Raw genomic sequence first — 20,583 nt, forward strand, 5'->3', positions numbered from 1 at the left:
TGAGGCTGTGATCCCTGCCTGGGAATGCTCGGCTCTCGCAACAGGTGCCTGGAGTCATGCCCCCGTCTCATCGCCGAGGGAGTCTCGCTGTCAGTGTCGGTTTTGCATTGGGGGGGGGGGGGGGGGGGGCGCGTGGTAACAGTGCCCCACCGGATCCAGCAGATGGTGCTGTGCTGGATGCAGCAGTTGTTTATCGGGATTTATTTATCGGAGACGATGCAACAGTCATTTATTCTTTATCGTCAACAAATATTAGTGCCGTACCGAGTTAAGCGACATGAGAGTCAACAGATGTTGACATGCTAAACTATTAGCCATCGGTTGGCTATATTAAATTAGCTTGGAAAAAAAAATCACAGTTGTTTATTTTGGTTTACGATGGTTGGCTAAAGCGTATTGCTCTGCAGTAACAGTCAGTATGGTGTCACCGCCGGTCCTCACCTTTAGCTTTGGGTTTGTCTTTAATTATTGTCGGGGAGGAACGCACAGGCCAGCTCATCAACTGGATAAATATTTGACCGCTGTTTCATAAATTGGCACTGAGGGTGGCGGGCGGGGGACTATTTTTAACGCCGCGACTTGTCCGATCCAGATATCACGCATCGAGCAATGGCGCCGTGAATTGGCTCTCTGCAGGTGACCGGCGCTCGCCTCGGCATGATGTAAATTAAAACGCACATTTCTGATGGGGAAATGAAGGGATCTCAAACACTTCCTGAATTGGTCTTATTTAATTATTAGCCGTGTCGAAACCTAATCTGGGAATCTTCCAGGCCGGGCATCCAATCAATCAAGGTGTGTGCAAGATATATGGATTTGTCGACGTGTTTGCGCAGAATTAGCTTTTTTTTTTTAAGATGTTGGTTTTAGAAGAATTGAAATTTTCATCTTCCCCAACCCAGGGGTGGGGGGGGGGCCTAACAAGACTCCGGGGGAACCTGCTGATGTCACAGGGAGAAAGGACATACATGTGATGAGGCCTCACGCTTTAATAAATAAGGATCCCACTGTGACTTTAGCTAGTGTCACGTTAGCTTGGCTTATGGGTATGCTAATCACAAATCTGCGGAGGATCATAGAAATCCAAACAGCTCGACATTTTTTGATTAGCGTTCCGCGTCGGACAACAAAGGCGGCAAAAGGACAAAAGGGACATTAAAGTTTTCTCTGGGAAAATAAATGGTCACATTTATTTGAGAATTCGCTTTCTGAAACGGGCCACGTTAAAACACTGGTTGTAAAAGAAATTAAGTTTAATGCTATCTATAAACTCAAGAAAACATCAATGTAAATCAGAAAATTGTGGCAACAAAGACATAAACCACAGCAGATTTGATTGAATCTCCATAAACAGATTTACTGTCATACATTGTTGCTAATTTCTCAACATCTCAGAAACGCCGACTCGGGGGGAGAGTGACACCCACGTCGCTAATCTGTATTTGTAAGTTTTCATTCGCAATCTTACGTGTCAAACACTGAATTTGCATTTGCCTTCATCGCCTTCAAGGATCCCTCCTGTCAAAACTTCTTACAATTTACGCACTGTCACAACATGGCATCGTATTTGTTCGCCCGACTGACGTGTTTGTCATACCGAGTAGCGAGTGGTCTTTCGACGCCGTGTGAAATGTTTGATCGAAGTGTTTAGATTTCGCAGCCTAAGGGTTCTTTCCTGAAAATGATGTCACACCCCCGTGGTCACCATCAATAATCTTGGATGGCTAACAGATGGGTGTCAACTTCAATCTGACACCATCATGGATGCCGGTTGAAATCAGGCGTCGCCATCCCCCCCTTCGGCCTGAAATTCCGTCTGGCCCGAGTTATTACGATAACCTTCCCAGTGAGCTCTTTTGTTTTTTTAATGTCACTATTAATCATAGAACGCCGCCATTGTTTCTCGGCCGGGATACATATTCATGATGCTTTTGTGCCAGCATTTGCTACCGATTACGCGGACTCGCGCACCAGATGTCGTTATTCAGGCCCCGGTGAAAAATGCGTCCGTTTATTTGCATTTGTCTTTTATTGAATCGATCAATTACTACAGTTTATTTCCTTTTTTTTGTGACCACAACTGGCAAAGTCAGATTTTTGATCAAACGACTTACTGGCGACAACAAGGACTGAAGTTAACGCCATTAATCATGCGAGAGTTGCCACGGTTCAGCCGGTGTCACGGTCAGCTTTTAAAATTCCTCACTCATTAAGTTCTGCTCGTTCGGCAAAGAACTTTGAAGATGTGATCGGGTACAGATGTCGCCTCTCACCTCGGTTTTGATAAAAGGAACGACGTTTATATTTCTGTCGCCGGCACGGAAAATAAGATCATTAAGATTGAAGGTCCCCGCAAAAAGATTTTTTTGCAGCTTATTGAAGCGGATTTTCTCCTTGTCAGCTTCACGTCTAACCCTCGGCACACTCCGGTAATCAGGCAGCGTGCCAAACAAACAAAGCGAGCGACGAGAGACGCCGGCTTCCCTGTCGTGTCTTCGCCGCCGCCGCCGTTTGACAAAGTGTGACAGCGCGGCGTGTGTGTGTTTTGGGGGACACCGTCGTAAGCGCATGATCACGCTCCGGATAATGTTTGTCAGCAGAGAACGCCGCTGTCACCGCCAACCGGGAAAAAAAACAAAAACAAGTGGGGTTGATTTCACGCCGTTGTAGATCGGCGGAGAATTGAAATATTGAATCGTCGCCACCATTTGTGGCTTCTCTCCGAAATCGACGACCACCCATTTCGGCCACCCTAACCGAGTTCTTGGCTTTTTTTTGAGCAGCTCCGGGGAATGAAGCCAGAGAGCATCCAGGTAATTACAGTCTGAGGGGGGTACAGGGGGTCTTCTGTGATTACACATCAGCCCTGTAATGGATTCAACACTTTTATAACGGAGGGGAGAGCGCCGAGGATTCCACGGGACGGCGGTGGCCGAGATGGGGCGGGGCAGGGTTGCTAGGTACATCTGCAAGATGGATTACGTGAGGTTTGCTGAGTTCAACATTGACACAGATTCATCGTAAATCATTATGCCGGGGACCTGGAGTGATTTCTGCATTAGGAGCAGAAAATGGAGTTCAGCCAGTCAATGAGGGAGGGCATATTTCACATCAATCACCTCCACACTCTCATGTTAGTAAGGCTTAAATCTCACTTACACTCTTACCAGTAGGGTTCAATGGCTATGATGGCAATCAGCAAGACACTGACTGCACTAACAATACCCTACTGACTCCGCAGAGGACATTTATTTCCAGTGAATGATACGGGGGAAATGAATTGGACAGAATTAAGCGCTCATATTGGCTGTTTGGACTGCACTTTGCCCAGAAAGTTTGAAATTGATTTCGGGCAACTTTTCAAGTTGACCTCTCGCGGGGAAAAAGGCGTATTCGCCCCATTTTGATATTACCGAGAGATGACGTTTTCTTCCAAGTAGGGTTCGCCATCTTGAGCATTCTTAAAAATCGCTATAAAGTGTAAAGAAAAGGAAAAAACATAATAACAAACAAAGATGGGAAGTGTAAATAAATGTAGAAAAATAATAAACAAAGACAATAATAAAATTCAAATAAATGAAGAAAAATAATAAACAACGACAATAATCAAATTTAAATAAATAAAATTCAAATAAATAAATAGAAAAGACGCGGACAATTGGTCCAGCGGGTATCAGCAGTCAGCGACACAGTATCTACAAGGTGACAATACAGTTTGCCAATATGTCGGTCGGGACGACACACCTCATGGGTTAGGGTTAGGGTTACGGTTTAAAGAATTGCCTTTAAACATAAACATTATATTTGGGGGGGGGGGGACCTACACTGCAGAATAACAACAATAATAATGTCATTTTAATCCCAGTTTGCGTGGGATGTATAAAAATAAAAAATAAAAGCTTCAGGTCGATTTGGACACGCCCACTTTTAAGGTATCACACCGGCAATTAATCGGCAATTAATCGCTCCTGTCCATAATCTACTGTGCAGTATTTGTAAAATAAAATTAATAAACGTGATCTATTCCAAGGAGGAGAGGCAGGAAAGAAGCTGTGAAGGAATCCGGATATGATGAAAAGTTCTCGGCTCTCCTCTCAAGGAAGAAAAAAAAAAAGTTTGGGACGTGCGTCAGACACATCTGCGCATAGTCAAACTTTTGGACACTGCAGCTTGGACACACACGACTCGTCTCAAAAAGTTTACACTTATTAGTCGTGCTTACTTTTCACCTTCGAGCAGTTTCTGCAAAAAAATAAGGATGGGAGTGAGTGCGTCAGATTTGAAGCGAAGGAAGTGACATGTTGTGAAAGGTAAGTGGCGTCTTTCTAAACAATGTTTGCCGGCCGGCCAGCAACTTTCAATAAGTTTGTCAGAATAATATCGGAACTTTTCTTTCCACCGATTAACCGTTGTTTTTGTGTCTCCAAGCCTAATGAGGTGACTTTTTCCTCCTCTGGGAAAAGAAGAATTTTGACTGTTCCATGTCCGCGGAGACCGGACACGCGCCGCGGGGGCCAGACAGAAGCCCAAAACCGGAGACCGGCTCCTCTTTGCAGCCGCTCATTCACGGTAAGGATGGATGTCAAAATGTGAAAGCAGTTTTGCAATATTTATTATTTTGCATGTTATTATGAAACAACAAGGTGCGTTGCTTATTTGTTTTTTAATAATACCAACACATGTCAATTAATTTTTTTTGTACCACTGACGTCATTCATCAAGGATGCATGTGAGGGAAAGTGTTGCAAAGTCAACTTGAGGGCCACGCGCTTCTAGAACCTTCTTGACGCTACTTTTTACTGAATGGTGCCAAGTTGTGCATAAAAATTGGACCAGCAGATATAAATAGGAAGTATGTCAATATATGCGTAAAAAGAACCTGGATTCCCTTTTGCCTTTGTCTTGTGTTGTTATGCGCCTTGGCCATGGTTTTTTTTTGTCTTGTGAAATCCACAGGAACTCATGAACAGAAAACCACAGCCCAATTATATTTTTAATTAACTTTCTAGTTAGATTATCACATGTAAAATAATCCAACCGCCCCACTTCACACCCTCCTTCTTTTTTTTTTTTTTTTCAAACAAGCAATGAAGCGTTAACCATCCTATTTATACCAAGCATCATTACGGCTCTGTCAAAAAATAGCAAAGTAGGACAAAGTAAGCAATCAGTCAGGCTGCTGGATTGCGAATGGATTTTCGCCGCCCCCCCCCCCCCCCCTTTCAAAGGCGCCTCTGCGCTTAAAACTGGATTTTCCCTCCCGGGGGAGCGGAGATGTAGCGGGAGTAGGCCAATTCGTTTCTAACCGTGATCACTAAATACTGCGATGCATCACCAACTAGCGACGCTAACGTCACTGCTATACATCATCCACCCAACTGCCCTGCATCTATCTAGCCCCGCCCCTCCTGGGCCTCGATCCATCACCCGGAATATCACTCTCTCCAGCTTTGCCAAACACACTTGTGAGAATCATTGCAACCAGAACAGCAAACACGGCTCCAAACTGGAACGATCCAATAAAGTGGATTGTTTTCCTCCCGAGATGCGAAGGGAGTGGAAGCTGTTGACGCTTACGTACTTTTTTCCACTTGAACATGAATGCTGCTTTCATAGCAGGTAGCGCCCCAGTCGGGAGTGCCGCAAATGAGTTCCAGAACCGACCCACCGCCTCGAGAATTTATTATTTTTTGGTTCCATTCCAAGACCGGTCATGTGGTATCATGTGACAAACAGAATCTGAAGTCTTCTGTGTTGTTTTCTCCTTAGCTAACCCCTAAAAAAAATGTTTCTGATTGTAGATGCCGAAGCATCGGGACCATCGTCCGGTCACGTGACCCAGGAGGATCACTTTGAGCCAATCAGAAGTACGTAGAACCAAACAGTCATGTAACATGTTGGGAAATAATTAAAGCCAGGTTTGAGGTTGAATAATATCTTACCTAACAAAATCATCTGTCAAGAATGGATGTTTTGACACTTTGACTCGAAGCCAACTGAAATAGCAGCCTCAGTGTTTCCACTTGCAATAATACCAAGATGGCACCTGGAGGCTCTTTTGTTGGACGGTGGGGGCGGAGCCAGCGGCCCACGTGTTTACTGTCTTATTCCGTCTCGACTCGATCTCACGTTTCCATTGTCCTTCTGCTTCCTACCCGGGAGGAAATCCTGTTCGGGCTTCATTGTATCTCACCGCGTTCCTTTTTTCCCAGTGGCGTGCTAACACATCTCCTAGCCTCGGTTTGCTAGCTAACACCAACGCCAAGTCTTTTCCCGGAGCTAGCTGATGGGCATCAATTGGGCAAATTCAGTTTTTAGAGACCAGCTGACAGCTTCTCAAATCTGATATCGGAAGGTTCGACTCACGATTAGCTTCGCTCGTGGTACGAGACAACCACAAGCCGTCAAACGCGGCTGTTATCTTTCTGAAAAAGGTCCAGTTGTTTATTTATCAGGACCGAGGCAGTAGAATCGTGATTGATTAGTGTTACGTCGAATTTCTTTGTACGTCTGAACCGTGCCGACTTGAAGACGCGTCGAGTGAGCATCAGTGTCATTTCGGCGGACATTTTTTTTCCCAAATGCGCGTGTTTACAAAGGCGAAGGAAAAATGTGTCAAGGCAGGCTAATAGCAGCTGATTGCTTCCATGACAGTCGGTGAGCTATAATAAGAACCGTGTTTGATTTTGACACAACGGTTCTTTTGTTTCGATCTTGTTAACTTTTCCAGGTCTCCTTTTTTTTTTTTTTAAGTTTAATGACTTGCCAGGGGCTTGTTTACCGGAGTGGCGAGGGAGCAATTTGGTTGAAAAAAGCAGAGGGGAAAAAAAAATCTCTTCTGTCAAGAGGTCTTCTAACGCTTGTCAGGTGCGAGAGTGTTGTTCTCTCGCTTCTTTTTTATCGGAAAATAATCCCACGTGACAACAGTTTTGCGTCGTTTTTGATCTCGCTGCTCGCCGCTACTACAACAGAGAAGTGCGGCTTGACATCTTAAACTGTTTTGGAAAAATCCAAAATAGAAAAAAAATTAAAGTAAAATTAAAATGAATAAAATAAAAAGGAATTTTTTTGGGGGGGGAAATCTAAAGTTGGGTATTTCATTGGTCTTGAGGTCTTGCCTATCGGATCCTCGCCCCACATTGCTAATTGAGAGCCCTCGTCGGCCGCAGCAACAGGAAATCAATAAGAGATCATCTGCTTGGCTGCATCCTGCCCCTGAGCTCTTCCCCCTCACCGTGTGATTTAACGCCGGCATGGCGTTCTCACAACACGAGGAAGTCGACTATATTGTTGTACTGACAGCTTCTTTTTTAGCCTTTTAAGTGGGCTCATCGCCTTACAACAGGAAGATAAACAAGCTCTTAGTCTTAGACCCTAGATTTCCAATGATACGGACGTTTTTGGTGCTCTACCAAAGATTCAAAATGGCCGACCATCATTTTTAAGTTTTAGGATGGTTACGAAGCAGCCGCCGTGGGGATCGTCAAGCGTCCGACTTTGTTAAAGTAGAAAATCTGAAACCGGGCTGTCGCCAGGGAAGGTTTTCTCAGTGGCTCCTCCATCCTGGAGAGCTTTGGGCTTGGCGGTCCCCAAGAAAGTCCATATCTCCTCCACCCAGTACCCTCTCTGCTTCACCCCCCTGAATAAATTGAGGAGTTTAATCGTCGCCATTATTCAACGGATTGTCAAATATTTTTTAATGCCCGATAAAGATGACCTTACTTTTATCTGTCGCGCAAAAGGCCCGTCAAGTAACACGACTCGGTTTTAAAGAAAGATCACCTTTTGTGTGACTCTCTGATTGGACTTGAGCAGCACACCTTCAAGGTCAAATTACCTGATTGACTTCTGTGGGAAGGAATTTGTGACCTCTAAGAACTGAAGTAAAATACATTTCCAAATTGGAAAGTGTCTTTTTGTGATTTACATCCAAAACTAGCGCAAAGCGAACTCGACATTCTCCAACTCCCTCAGAGTTGCCAAAGTACTCAAAGACTTTTTAACCTCCTATTAGTTTTTCTTTTTAGCGCTAGGAACTGTGCGATTGTTGATCGCCAAGCATATCTTCTTTGTAGTCCTCGGAGCCCTGGTCTGTGCCGAAACAATGTGGAAAGTACAGAGCCATTATGATTTCCGTCGTTATTTTTCAAGTGATTACTTAGCAGTGGGTCACGGAATCCAAAACGGTATAAATAGGGTGAAATGCTAGCACAGGGGTTGATTAAAACGGCCATTGTAATTCTACCTCTGTTGTAATTATTTTCTCATTGTCTTGCCGCAGATAGATTTCATATGGGAAATTTCAAGTGCCTTAATTAGCATATTTTACCCAAAGTGCCCACGTGTATTTTTTTTATTTTTTTTTAGTCGAGATACTCAAGCCACATGATTATGCATACCACAATTATCAAGAAAGTATTTTGATTGTGAATTAAGTGTTTAATAATTGCTGTTCGAGTCCTGAAGTTATTTTAATTCCAGTTGACCTGTGACCCGATTGTTAGTTCATAATTTACCAGACATTTTTTTAGAGCCTGTGAACTCTCCTCACAAGACTCTTTGTTTCTGACTTTTTGTAAAAGTAATTTAGGTGAAGCACTAAAATAAAATCTTATTTACTTCAGTTGTTTATTGCAGACTTACCAACCGTGCCACACACGAAGGCATTTTTTCCAGAGCTCCTCACAGACAGGGAAGTGAGGACAGGGGGGGGGGGGGGGGGGGGGTATAAAATGGGGTTAAAACAAAAAGAAAAACTCCAGTCGGTTTAAATGAGAGCGACGCGGGGGGGATTATGTGGCCTCTAACAGGGTTTTGGCTCCAACATTAAGGTTAAAACCCTTTTCTATTACTGAGATCTGTGCTGGTGTTGCCCCCGCCAGCCCCTGAGCTTGCAGCTCCTTGGCCCCCTCGTGTTTGTAGGTTCAATGCCTCGCTGCGAGGTCATTCTGTCAGACACCCCTGAGCAGCAGAGGGTGACCAGGGACCGGGGGGGGGGGGGTTTCTGGCTGCCGTCCAGACTCCGTCTCAGGCTGAGACCTCCCCCTCCTGCTTTTCAGACTGGAGTTAAAATCGATACGGGCGTCTCCGTGTTTAAGAAGCCACTCAGAGGCGGACGAGCACCTCCATCCCGAAGGCTGATTTCTCTCAGCTTAGGGCTTTTGATTGGCATCGGCGAGATGTGAGGCGCTGACCCACAGCTGTCCCATTAGCGGAGGGTTAATGCTGAGATTGCTACTGAGCAAATAAAGGAACTCGGCGTGGGGCTGTTTTGATAGACTGCCAATCCTCCCTGTGACCCGCAGTCACACCTCAGATAGTCTTTTAGCTAGCTTGAATCGGTTAGCGGGTGACACAGAACACTTGAACTTCCTGTCGAAGTTCGGATATGGAAGTCAGCGGAATATTTGAGTCATTGCTCTAACTCGCTGCCCTCCCACAGCAACTTTGCTTCGTCTTACTCACTCTTGTTTGGAGTTGAAGAGGGTGGGGCTTGTTTTTAGAAGCCTGGCGGTTTGTGAGTCACAAGACATTATTGCAACAAGAGCCTCGATTTAAACATTCAGTGGTCATTGTGAGCTTCAAATGGCGAGAAACAAGAAATTGGATGAAAGAGTGACACAGATTCGTTTGAATGCATCAGGAGTAAGGCGAGCGTTCAGCGCTGAACTTAGCAAACTGCTAAATTCCACATAATGTTGACAAATCGGGTGGTGGGAGGAGGCGAGGCTCAGTCTGCGACGACTCAGTATTCCAAAATGCTCTAAAAATAAAGTTATTGACTAGCAAGAAACCTGAATTCTAGTGTAGCCTGTTTTCAATGACAAGATACCGTAAACACAATTCCAGGTTGATTTCATGTCACATCCTGGCAATGCAGCTTGTTTTCCAGCTAGCGCATCTTTTTGTTTTTTGTTGCGTATCTCAAAGAAAGTCCTTGTCTTCAAGTTTGGAAGGTCAAATGGTAAACACGGCTCTGATACGCCCAAGGAACATTTCAATCAGAGCCCTTTTGTAATAACATTCATTGTACTATATATCCCCCCCCCCCTCTTTCCACTCGTATAATTCCCCTGGTTTTGCCTCTATAAATATGAACGGGGAAGATGTATAATTTCTAATGAGAAAATATATCCCTTTGGATTGAAAGGCAGGGGCTGTATTTGTTAGGAGGAGAGATGATACCTGGGGCTGTTTTGGCGCTGATGGTGGTAAGGAGGACTCTGGCTAGGTCATTGCACATTTTACAAATTAGCATTTCAATCATGCAGGTACATGCGCAGCCGAGCGGAAAATATACACGATTTTCCTAATGCCGTCGCGCAAAGATAAACAAAACGCCGGGGTATTAGCATTGCGAGCTAGCAGCTAGAACATGATTTTGTATGATGTCCGCTTGGCTTAATTTTTTTTTTTTTTGGTGATAATGTAAATGAAAGCATGAAAGTTGCTAGCATGTTTGAATGCGTTATGCTAGGCCAAAACCTTTTCATGGCATAAATATTAAAAATGCTTGTTATTGGGTTCCCGGCTATTCGCCATAGCGAGGTGTGAATGACAGTCTTCACACTGCCCCCTGTGACCTCGTTGTTAGACTTTCATGTTCTTGCCTTTTTCAGAATTGCTGTTTGTACAGCTGTAGTCCGAGCCGCATGCATGCATGAATATTCTCACTTGTGTGTGTGTGTGTATACTTTATATACACACACACGCCTTTCCTCTTGTGTCTTCAGGGTGCAATTTTCAACTTTCTCCTGTAGGACCTATTTTCTATGACAAAAGTGTTGCTTTTACATATGGAGCCTCCCCCATGCAGACTCTCCAGCGCTGGGCCCCTGTGTGGCGGCGGAGCTGAAGACTCTGTGACAAATGGCAATTATATTTGTATGTTCTTCATGAATCCATCAAACACTGGCCTTTTAAAAATGCTCCCCAGATATCGCCAGCCTGTCAACTACTGGTAGCGGCGACCAAATTGGGATGCTGCTTAGACAGTCAAGAAGCACTCACCCCGCAGTTTCCCCTGTGATGTGTGTGACAGCGTGTGCCGGGGATAGCATGTTTTATTCAACTACAAATGTACACTCTCAACAGTTGTTGATGTGCTAGAAATAGGGTGGTTACAAGTCCAATTTGGTTCACTGTGTGTGTGTGTGTGTACATGTGTATGTGTGTTTGCAGGATACATGTGGTTTTAATGCATCCTGTCAGGTTTGGTATATTCAGTTATCTCTGCAATGGTGTGGCAAAACGACCGTTTTCAATGTTTTTAGTTTTTTTTAATCCGAGGTTTGCTCAAATAAACAATTAAAGGTGTTACCAAAGATTATTTTGGCGATTGATTAATCTGTTAATTATTATTATTTATAATTAGTGTGAAGGCGATTTTTTTTTTCTTATGTTTTTTCTTATTAAACAACTTATTCCTCCCACATTTCTTACACCTAACTACTCCCACATGCTTTAACCGATTCACCCCATTCCAACTTTCACACGTTCCAAAAATTCACGGCATGTTTGCTACCATTTTTTTTGTTCATAACATTTACCGTTTTTGCGTAATTAACACATTTGTTCCTTAAAATCCCTCATTCATTCTTAATGGCACATTCAACACAAGCCATTTTCCCGGGTGGGTTCGAATCTCACTTGGCCGTTATTTTTTATTCATTCATTTATTCATTTAATTTTAACACATATTTTAATAATTTATTTTATTCAACATCATCATAATTAATTTACCATTTTTTTTTTTAATTTCATTTAATCATTTTATTTCTCATCATTTAGCATCATTCCACCACATCAATAGTAAGTCACTGTTTAGTTCAATCGGTAGAGCATCAGACTTCCCCGCTCAACGTCGTGAGTTCGAGTCCCGTAATATATTGCAAATTCTAGTTCCACTTTATTATTTTATTTTTTTCTTCTTATTAAACAATTTATTCCTCCCACTTTTTTATTTTATTCAACGTCATCATCATCATCATAACTAATTTACTATTTTTATTTCATTTAATAATCTTATTTCAGTAGGTAGAGCATCAGACTTCCACCCTCAACGTCATGAGTTCGAGTCCCACAATAGTGTGAACTGTCTTCTCCTTCACAGTTTCTCCAGAAATTGCAAATTCTAGTTAAGTATTAATATTACAGATTAATTCATTAAAAATATGAGAGGTTTTCCTGATCACATTAATTTGCACTCAAGTCTGTTTAAGTATCTGGCGATACGGAGTCCCGATCCGATACCTCGGCGGTGCATTACAAACAAAAGAGCTTAATGTGACACCAATTTTTTGTCTCATTATTTTTTCATCTGCAGAGTGGCGACTGTACACGTCTGTCATTGCCATCTCTGACAGTATCATCATTAGCGTGATCAATGCTTTGCATATTATATGACGCATCGTGTCCATTCATCTTCATTGGGATCAAAATAGAAGTTGCCAGGACAATTCAGGGAACCTGCCGCTACGACTTGAACTCATTTGTATGGTTCCTTCAGCAGGATCATTAATTATTATTATTTTTTTACTTTAACAATTCCGCAAATGTTTACGTTTGTCGTGTTTACGCTCGAGGGAGCCCCTTGTGGCCAACGTCAACGGGCAAAGCCGCTGCGCCATTGTCTTGCACAATATCGCAAGAAAGTCAATCGCCCGTAAATCACCTCGCTTCGATTTAGCTGTATTAATCAAAGGGCCGCTCGGAATGTGCCCGTCTGTTCTCCATTCCGAAGTTGCTCAATTAGAACCGCAACTTCACATTTCACTAGCAGGCTCTGATGTGTTCCAGAGTAGGAAAGGGAGGGGGGCGGGGCAATACAGGAGCAACTCCCAGTAGAGCTGAATGTGCAGGTACTCCTTTGGGCGAGGCGCCCAATCCTTGGCTCCCTCTCATCATTTTGCCGCCTTTTCTTATCAGACGGGTCGCCGTCTTCCGGCTCCAAGACTTGCTGAGGCCATCTGTGCATTGGAGTCGACGAGATCATTACGCTTGCAGACAGCAGCTATTTTCTATAAAGCGCTTTTATTAATCTCACGTTCAACTCACCTGGGTACTGCTCCCATCCGCCAAGCGTGCCGGCTTTTTGTCATCCTGTCACATGTGAGGTCCCTAACATCTTTTCTGTCATCCCGGCGTGGAAATGTTTGCCATCTGATCAATATCGTGCAACGGCGTACTCGGAAGATTTGCCAAGAACCGACGGGGCGAATAAAGTTTTTCCCCTACCGAGCCTGACGGCAGAGTGCTGACAAAGTTCTCGTTTAAATAGTTATACCGATATCAAGTGGAGTTAATGGAATTTTTTGGGGGTAGAAACTGTTAGAATGGTATTGATGGATTGTTTTTTTGCTTTCAGATCAACCTCAGATTGAAAAAGGACAAAATGATGTCGGGCCGCCCACCGCCCATGCGGGGACAACGTGCAAATGCTCCTGCGGCAATGGCGCCGCAGGAGGGCCGACCGCCGGCACCAGAGCAATGGCGGCGGCGGCGGTCACCAGGGGGCCGTCCACGCCGGTTTCGCAAAAAATGCAACGAAAGTTAAAGTCCAGCCTGTCGGTCAACAGCGACGGCAGCCGGCAAAGCTCCACCGGATCGTCAAAAGCACCTTTACCGGAAGGTAAATCCGAGTTCAAATTAATTCAGGACTAAAATTGACTAATCACTAACTGCTAAACGCAACGCACCCTGCTTTTTACTAATCAGAAATCAAGTCTCATACATGCATGTGAAATTAAAATTAAGTTTTTTTCAACAAATTATTGCTGGTAAGATAAAATATCAACAAAGCAACATTCGTAGCAATTCTTTCGTATACTTTTGATCATGCCATACAAATGTGTTCATGTCAATGTCAAAACTGTATTGATGATGGTGAAATGCTTTGTGGACCTTCAGACAAAATGTCACATAAATAAGAATAATCACATATATGTAGGAATATTCAATCCCACCTTTTTTTTCCTTCCTTTCATCTTCTGATGTCTTTAACTCCTGGCGAGAAGGACTTCGTCAATGTCAAAGTTATTGGTATCAGGATATGAGGCCGGTATCGGCCCGATACCGATCTCCAGTATCGGTACGGCCTATATACGCAATTAACAGAATAATGGATACAATTCCAAGTACGAGTCTGTCGCTTATGTTTATCGCCGATGTCAGGCGTTTGATTTTGTGTACCTCGGCCGCCACTTTGCCAGGAACGGGCCAGACCGTCACCGCAGATACAGAGTAGGTGTGACCGCCTAACAAGGTCTGTGATGACGGGGTGCCCATTAAAAGTCATGAGCGGCTCTCGCACCTCGAGTCGCCTTGTTAACAGGACGGACGCGGCCGCCCTCATCGGAGTCCCGAGATTTTATGACGCATTAGCACAAGCATCCGTCCTAAGGACATTGATTGATAACGAGTCAGATTGAGATGTGTGTTAACGTGAAGGAGAAAAGTAGGCGGCGTGAGCTTTAGTTGATTTGCTGGGTGTGAATTATGCATCAAGTGGAAAATACGGAGAAGAACATGTTTTGTAAATCATTGTTATCAAACCCGAGGCCCGGGGCACAGATACGGCCCGCCGCATCATTTTATGTGGCCCGCAAAGAAAAGTTGTGAATCAACTTTGTGTCAATAATTAAAATTTACAAATTGTCTTTTCTCCCATTTTTATTACCATTCATCTTTTTAAAATATTTGAACAGTTTCTACTCGTCTCTGATTCCTAAACGGGTTATTGATCAGTTTGTTGTGTAGCCCATACTGTATATAGAAGACGCTGACAGTCATAAGGAAACAATGACTACGATTAGTTTGACAGCCCTGCTGTAAATGATCCCGCTGAGCGAGTCTTAATTGGTAGAGAGGACGGAAATGAAATTAAAGATGAAAAAAAAAAAACCAGCCGCAGCTCAACAAGTCGGTCTCATTATGGCTTTTGTGTTGACTGTTTTGCAGTCGCCAGCTCTCGAGTGTTTATTTCCCGGCCTGGAGGGAGAGAAAAAAAAAAAAAAGAAAAGCCAAGCTGTTGTCTTTGAGTGTTTACACGGATTAACATAATCTGTTTGCCTGTGAAATTAGCCTTCTAAACAAGAAATAAAAGGGAGCTTCCTCCGGGGGGTTGCCCTTGTATTCTTCGGCACCGGAACCAATCTGCGATCACACGTTTTGGGTTTCAAGGAGTTCTTTGCCTTTTGTCGGCGTTGGCTGGTGTTTTTGGCTAATTGTGCGTAATAAGCCTCTAGGTGCTTTCCGCCTGCCAAGTGCTTTGTTTGTCTATAATGTGGAATTTGCGCTCAGGATTGCGTGACATTTATACTATTGTAATATTGTCATTCTCTTCTAATATTAGATCTTTGTTGACTCTAAACAAATAGTTGAATTAATCGGTTCAGGTAGATGACTTCATCGGTTCAGTTCATGGAAAAAATGCTACGCATTGAGTGCAAGATAGCAATCTGGAGGTTAGCCGGAATGTGTCCAGTTGTGAGCGACCATCTTCTCTTGCGCACTAATCGCTTCTCTTCAATTATACATCCAAGTGAATGGCTGAGAGGCAAAAAAAAAAAAAAAAATGGCTGAGAGGCCCGCCCGCCGCTTAATGATTGTGTACCGTCTTTTTATTTATCGTTTTTTTACATACAGAAGTCTCGCGTGGCTGGTGGGTCTACCCTCTGGGTCCTTCAAAGTTTCTTAGACCGGCTTTGAGGTTTGGCGCTCTCTACGGCACCTCGGGGGTACGCGACTATATGTTGAATAGTAAAGACGCTTCTGTCTTCAGATCAGCATAATCAGATGCATTAAAAGTTGAGTACACACTTGCTTATATCACAGCAAGCCGCTGCTCCTGGTCAGCTCTGCATCGTGTCTGAGCATCAAAAAAAAAAACAGACTTTGATTAATCAAACATGAGCATCCAGCAGTCCTTTGCTTGCCTCACCACGCCGTCCTGCCGCTGCTTTCTCCTTCGACTCGAACCCAATCAGCAGCAGCCCACTCCGACAGCTCAAGATGGGCTGATGAAAGATATGCAAATGTAGCCTGTTTGTAAGAATTTTTTATTTTTTTTTGGTCATATATCAGCACTCCAAAGTGCCACGCTGGATTTTGCTTCAAAAGTCGAGTTTTGACATGGACTCAGAGGACTGTAGGAATTTGTATGGTGTGCGACTCTAAAATGGAATTAGCACACTTATTTGATCACGGCTAATGATAACACGAGTGTGGAAATTTTATTTGGGTGGTGTCATGTGGAAGGAAGCGACTGGATTTAAGGATCTTCAGATCACGGGAATGGCATTCCACTATAATTCCCTTCCCCATTGAAAAATCGCTTACGCAGCATTTTCCGCCTTTAAAAAGTGGCTCAAGTGACATTTTTATCATGAATAATTCCCACATGCCATTTCAGCACAGCGTGGCTAATTTGGCCTAATCTGTAAACACCTTTGGGCTGGGTAATGAGCACATTTGTAATTTGTAATGGAGAATTCTGCAAAACTTGCATGCGCCCTCATCAAAAGGGTCCGGAGAGGTTAAACGTTAATTGGGAGGTCACGACCCCGTGGCTAACGCTAATCGGCGTCTTTGCCCGATATGGCTGCTAATCGTCTGAGCGATCGAGCTAGCACTCTGCATGATAATGCTGCAATTATTTAACAGCTTGCTAATCAAAACGGATGGCGAGGAATTCGTCGCTGTGTATTTATTTCTCGCTTCTGGCTTGCCACGCATGCAACCACGCACTAATTCAACCCGTCTCCTCCGGCCTGAGTTTGACGTCGCCGAAATTTCATCCCGGGCCCAGACTGCTGCGTGCACTCCATCCTGGCGTGCCTCTTCTGCGAGTTCCTAACGCTTTGCAACCTGGTGGTGGCGCCGGCGTGGTGCGGCCCGTGCGCGTCCGAGTCGTGGTGCTGCTGCTGTTGCTGCTGCGCCGAGGACATGGGCGACGACTGCAACTGCCCCTGCGACATGGACTGCGGCATGATGGACGCCTGCTGCGAGTCGTCGGATTGCTTGGAAATCTGCATGGAGTGCTGCGGCATCTGTTTCCCCTCGTAGGGACGTCTCTTCCATTTTGTTTCTCGCTCTTCAAGTACTACAACACTGTAAAAATGTGACATCTCATGTTTATGTATCCATAGCTACTGTCATGGAATTTCAGGAAGGGGCTGATCAGGAATTGAAATTGCCCGTCGACTCACAACAAGGCGCTCGCCGTCGTATTGTTTTTGGCAACTAATGAGGCGAGAGTCACTTTTGGAGCTCATCTCAGCTCGGCCGCCGGCTTTGATGCTCAGGCGTGCTCATTACCGGCCCTCATTGGCGCTACTTGCTAACCAATAGCAAATTGTTACTAGCTAATGTCAACAAAGATATTTTTCTGCCACTTCTTACTAGATTGCTTGGATTTTACTTTAGTTCATTCATCCAGTTGTTTTTGGCCAACTTGTACTGTTGAGAAAGCACAATGTGAAGATTTTTTTTTTGGAAGAGGTAATTTAGCTACAAAAGTCCTTTAAGATTGCTAATTTTCAAGCCTTGCAATTGGATGTATTTGTTAAAATTCAATTTTTTGTTGCTGTTGTACATTATTTCTGAATTTTAAAATAAACAGTCGTGTATTCACAACGTGCAACTTTTGAATGGGGCTCTGCTTTTCTTTCACTTTATCAGTCAAAAACAAGCTGAACAAAAAACTTCAGGTGACCTTTTCCTTTGTCGCCATCAGGTTGTGACTAAATCATCACCCGTCCGACGTCAAAGCCGACAATATTGAAGAAATGACCGTTCGTCCCGCTGTCTTTTCTTCTCTTTCGCAAGCCTCAAAAACAAATAGCTGTTGCTTTTGATTTCTAATGACGCGTAAAATTACTAATTGGTGCCCAAAGAGGTGGAATATTCACTTTTATAAATACAAGCAATTTTTTTTTTTGTTCGTCCACCGCAGTTGTCTATGAAATCGTAATAGCCGTCATTACCTGCTCGTTACCGTGGACGTAATTTGTTCCGATGTAGTTCGGCACGCATTAAAGCTAATACTCGTCAGACTAAGTTTTTTTATTGGACTTGATATCAAATGAGAGACTCTTAAACGAGAAGAAAATCCAGTCGCGTCTCTTTCAATTAGACTCGTCAGGTATCGGCCCCATTAGCCGCCTGGCGCAGTTTAGCGTGCAAATCGGGTCATTACCTGACACAGCTAATTGATTTTGACATCTGGCTGCCCAAGCTTCTTGTTTGTTTACTTGTGTGTTTATTTTGATATTACGCCCCTCTGGAAAAAAAAAAAATTGTGTGGAATATCATCGGTAGTGACAGATGATGAGACGCTTTATTTTCATGTCGTGCGACATTCGCGTGATGTTTTTCCTATGTACAGAATGCGGCAGTGGCGTCGTATCGGTGTCGGCGGCGATGAAATGTAAATGATTTTTTTCCGAGCGAAAGCCTTGTATCCTTTGTTCCTGTCTTCTTAGAGTAACAATACGCGATGGCGTTCACACCTTAAATATTTAAAGACCCCCTTTTGCTAAAGCTTTGCTGCCGTACAAGGCCCTCTGACTGCTTCTAATCTCCTCCATACCTGGAGGCGTCGCCACGGCAATGCAACGATAACACGGCGGCGGGGGTGCCGGCAAGGCGCGCAAACACCCGCCTAAGAGAAAGAAATGAAAGCGGGAGGGAGGGGGATTCATTCACCCCCATTTTGGGCGCAACTTTGCAGAAAACATTTTACTTTCTCCCGTGTCGTTCCAAGTCTGCGCCGGCTTTGAAAGGGAAGTAACAGAAGCCTCGGCGTCCTTAAATAAGTCATCATGTCTTTCAACTTTCCACCACTTTTCCTCGCAGCCCCGCCGCCGTCTGAAAAGCAGCGTAGCGTGCCCGAGGCAAATTGAGGAGGACGGGAGGGGGGGGGGGGGGGGGGTGTTTATTTGCTTGTACACGCTCCTTGAGCTATAAATTAGATGTCAGCATTGTTATATGTCACGGGCCCATTTGGACACGTCTCCTGAGCAGCACTTTTGATTGTTTGCTCTTAACATCACTTAAATGAAGCCAGCCTCCCAATGGCCTGCAGTCATCTGCATCTCACGGGGTGATTGGCAGGTTGTTTAGTCGTGCTCGCGTGCTTGCTTCATCTTTGTTGACTTGTTCGTTAGAGGACGAGGTGCACTTTGGAAAGTTGACACACGGGAAAGTCGGAAGAGTTTGGAAGACTCCGTAAAGTTACCAGTCAACGATAACGTACTGAAACGTGGTGCGGAAAATGAAATGAATTGCTCAGACTGCAACATGGCCGCCAATGCTAGCATGAAGCAGTACCATGCTACTCTCATGCTAGCCTTTTTTTTGGGGTGTTGTCAGTCTTTGTCTCTCACTCATTGAGCCAATCAGGCGTCTGTGAGGGTGAAGTGGAAGACAGATCACACCTCTCCTCTTTTCATCTCATTTATTCAGTTTTTCCCTTTTACGTCGTCGCCTCTGAAGGTTGTCGGTGTCAGCGAGCGTACGATCCTCAACATTTGATGCAAAGGTGGGAGTCAGAGGTGTGACTTCGTCCCCCCCCCCCCGTCGTTTTCCTAATTCCAGTTACCTGTCGGGTGATAAATGTCAATTGACTGGATGTGTGATTGTATAGCTGGATCTTTTTTTCCCTGACCCTGTAATGATCTTATAACGAGATTTTTTGCCACTTTGAAAAGTATTCCAAGCACATCTCGATGCTTTCATTGTTGTATTCCGCATAGGTGTCCAACTCAAAGCCCGGGGGCCAGATACGGCCCGCCACATCATTTTATGTGGCCCGAGAAGACAAATTTTGCATCGACTTTGTGTCATGACTAAAATTACAAATTGTCTTCACTTTTTAAAAGTAGAGATATTGCTATCATGGTATTCCTCAGACTATAAAACGCACGTATAATTTTCTCCAAAATGGACTGGACGCCTCATAAGATGTCTCCCGAGGTCGTGAGATTTATTTCTCATCATCTCCATTTGTCAAAATTTCACTGTGCAGCTTAGCAGAAGGGAATTTGAAATATTCTCCGCCCCCCCCACCCCTCCCAACACCACCAAGACAATTGCAGGTTAAAAATGTGTATGCAAATGCGGGCTACATTAGAGCATGCACAGGTTTTTAATAAATTAACACGTGGCAGGAATAATTCAGTTTAGCGTGATAATTCTTGGGTGCGAGCTGTCAGCCGCGGCATTGTTCTGGATTCAACGTGACGGCGAGATGGCAACACGGGCAGTGAACTGTGATGTTTTAGCGTTCCTTGCTCTTCAATCCTCGCCGCCGCTGACACAATAACAGCCTTCTGTTCGCCTGCTTCTGATTTCTGTGTCGTAAGGGTTAGAACAAAAGGTTTAATGAAGGGCGTCCGCCCATAATTACGTTAATGTTATGCCCGTGCACACACTTGGTTAAGTATTGTGGAACTTGATGTTCTTTCTTAAAAAGTCCCAAGATCCATATCTAACACGGCTGTCCTTTTTCCGACGACTCCATCTTGATTATGAACTATCTTGGGGTCGTCCCCAAAATTTGCATAGCGGGAACCCGAGGAGCCG

At 44.2% G+C, this 20,583-nt stretch overlaps 1 protein-coding gene across 1 annotated transcript; it reads left to right on the forward strand.

Annotated features, from left to right (window-relative positions):
• Nucleotides 1-3,907: 3,907 nt before the first annotated feature.
• Nucleotides 3,908-17,617, forward strand: mdfic (MyoD family inhibitor domain containing). The gene is made up of 5 exons (XM_085902434.1): nt 3,908-4,310; nt 4,429-4,569; nt 5,802-5,867; nt 13,367-13,630; nt 16,808-17,617. The coding sequence occupies exons 2-5, from the start codon at nt 4,482-4,484 to the stop codon at nt 17,062-17,064; spliced, it is 675 nt and encodes a 224-aa protein (XP_085758560.1). The 5' UTR covers nt 3,908-4,310; nt 4,429-4,481; the 3' UTR covers nt 17,065-17,617.
• Nucleotides 17,618-20,583: the final 2,966 nt, after the last annotated feature.

This window comes from Syngnathus leptorhynchus, chromosome 21 (assembly GCF_054491065.1).
Source record: "Syngnathus leptorhynchus isolate UIUO chromosome 21, UIUO_Slep, whole genome shotgun sequence".
Classification (NCBI taxonomy): domain Eukaryota; kingdom Metazoa; phylum Chordata; class Actinopteri; order Syngnathiformes; family Syngnathidae; genus Syngnathus; species Syngnathus leptorhynchus.

Excerpts from the sequence above, each read along its gene's own strand:
- mdfic (XM_085902434.1), top strand. The coding sequence starts at position 4,482 with ATGTCCGCGGAGACCGGACACGCGCCGCGGGGGCCAGACAGAAGCCCA. Across the intron at positions 4,570-5,801 it reads TTTGCAGCCGCTCATTCACG|ATGCCGAAGCATCGGGACCA; the intron begins GTAAGGATGGAT and ends TTCTGATTGTAG. Across the intron at positions 13,631-16,807 it reads AAAAGCACCTTTACCGGAAG|ACTGCTGCGTGCACTCCATC; the intron begins GTAAATCCGAGT and ends TCCCGGGCCCAG.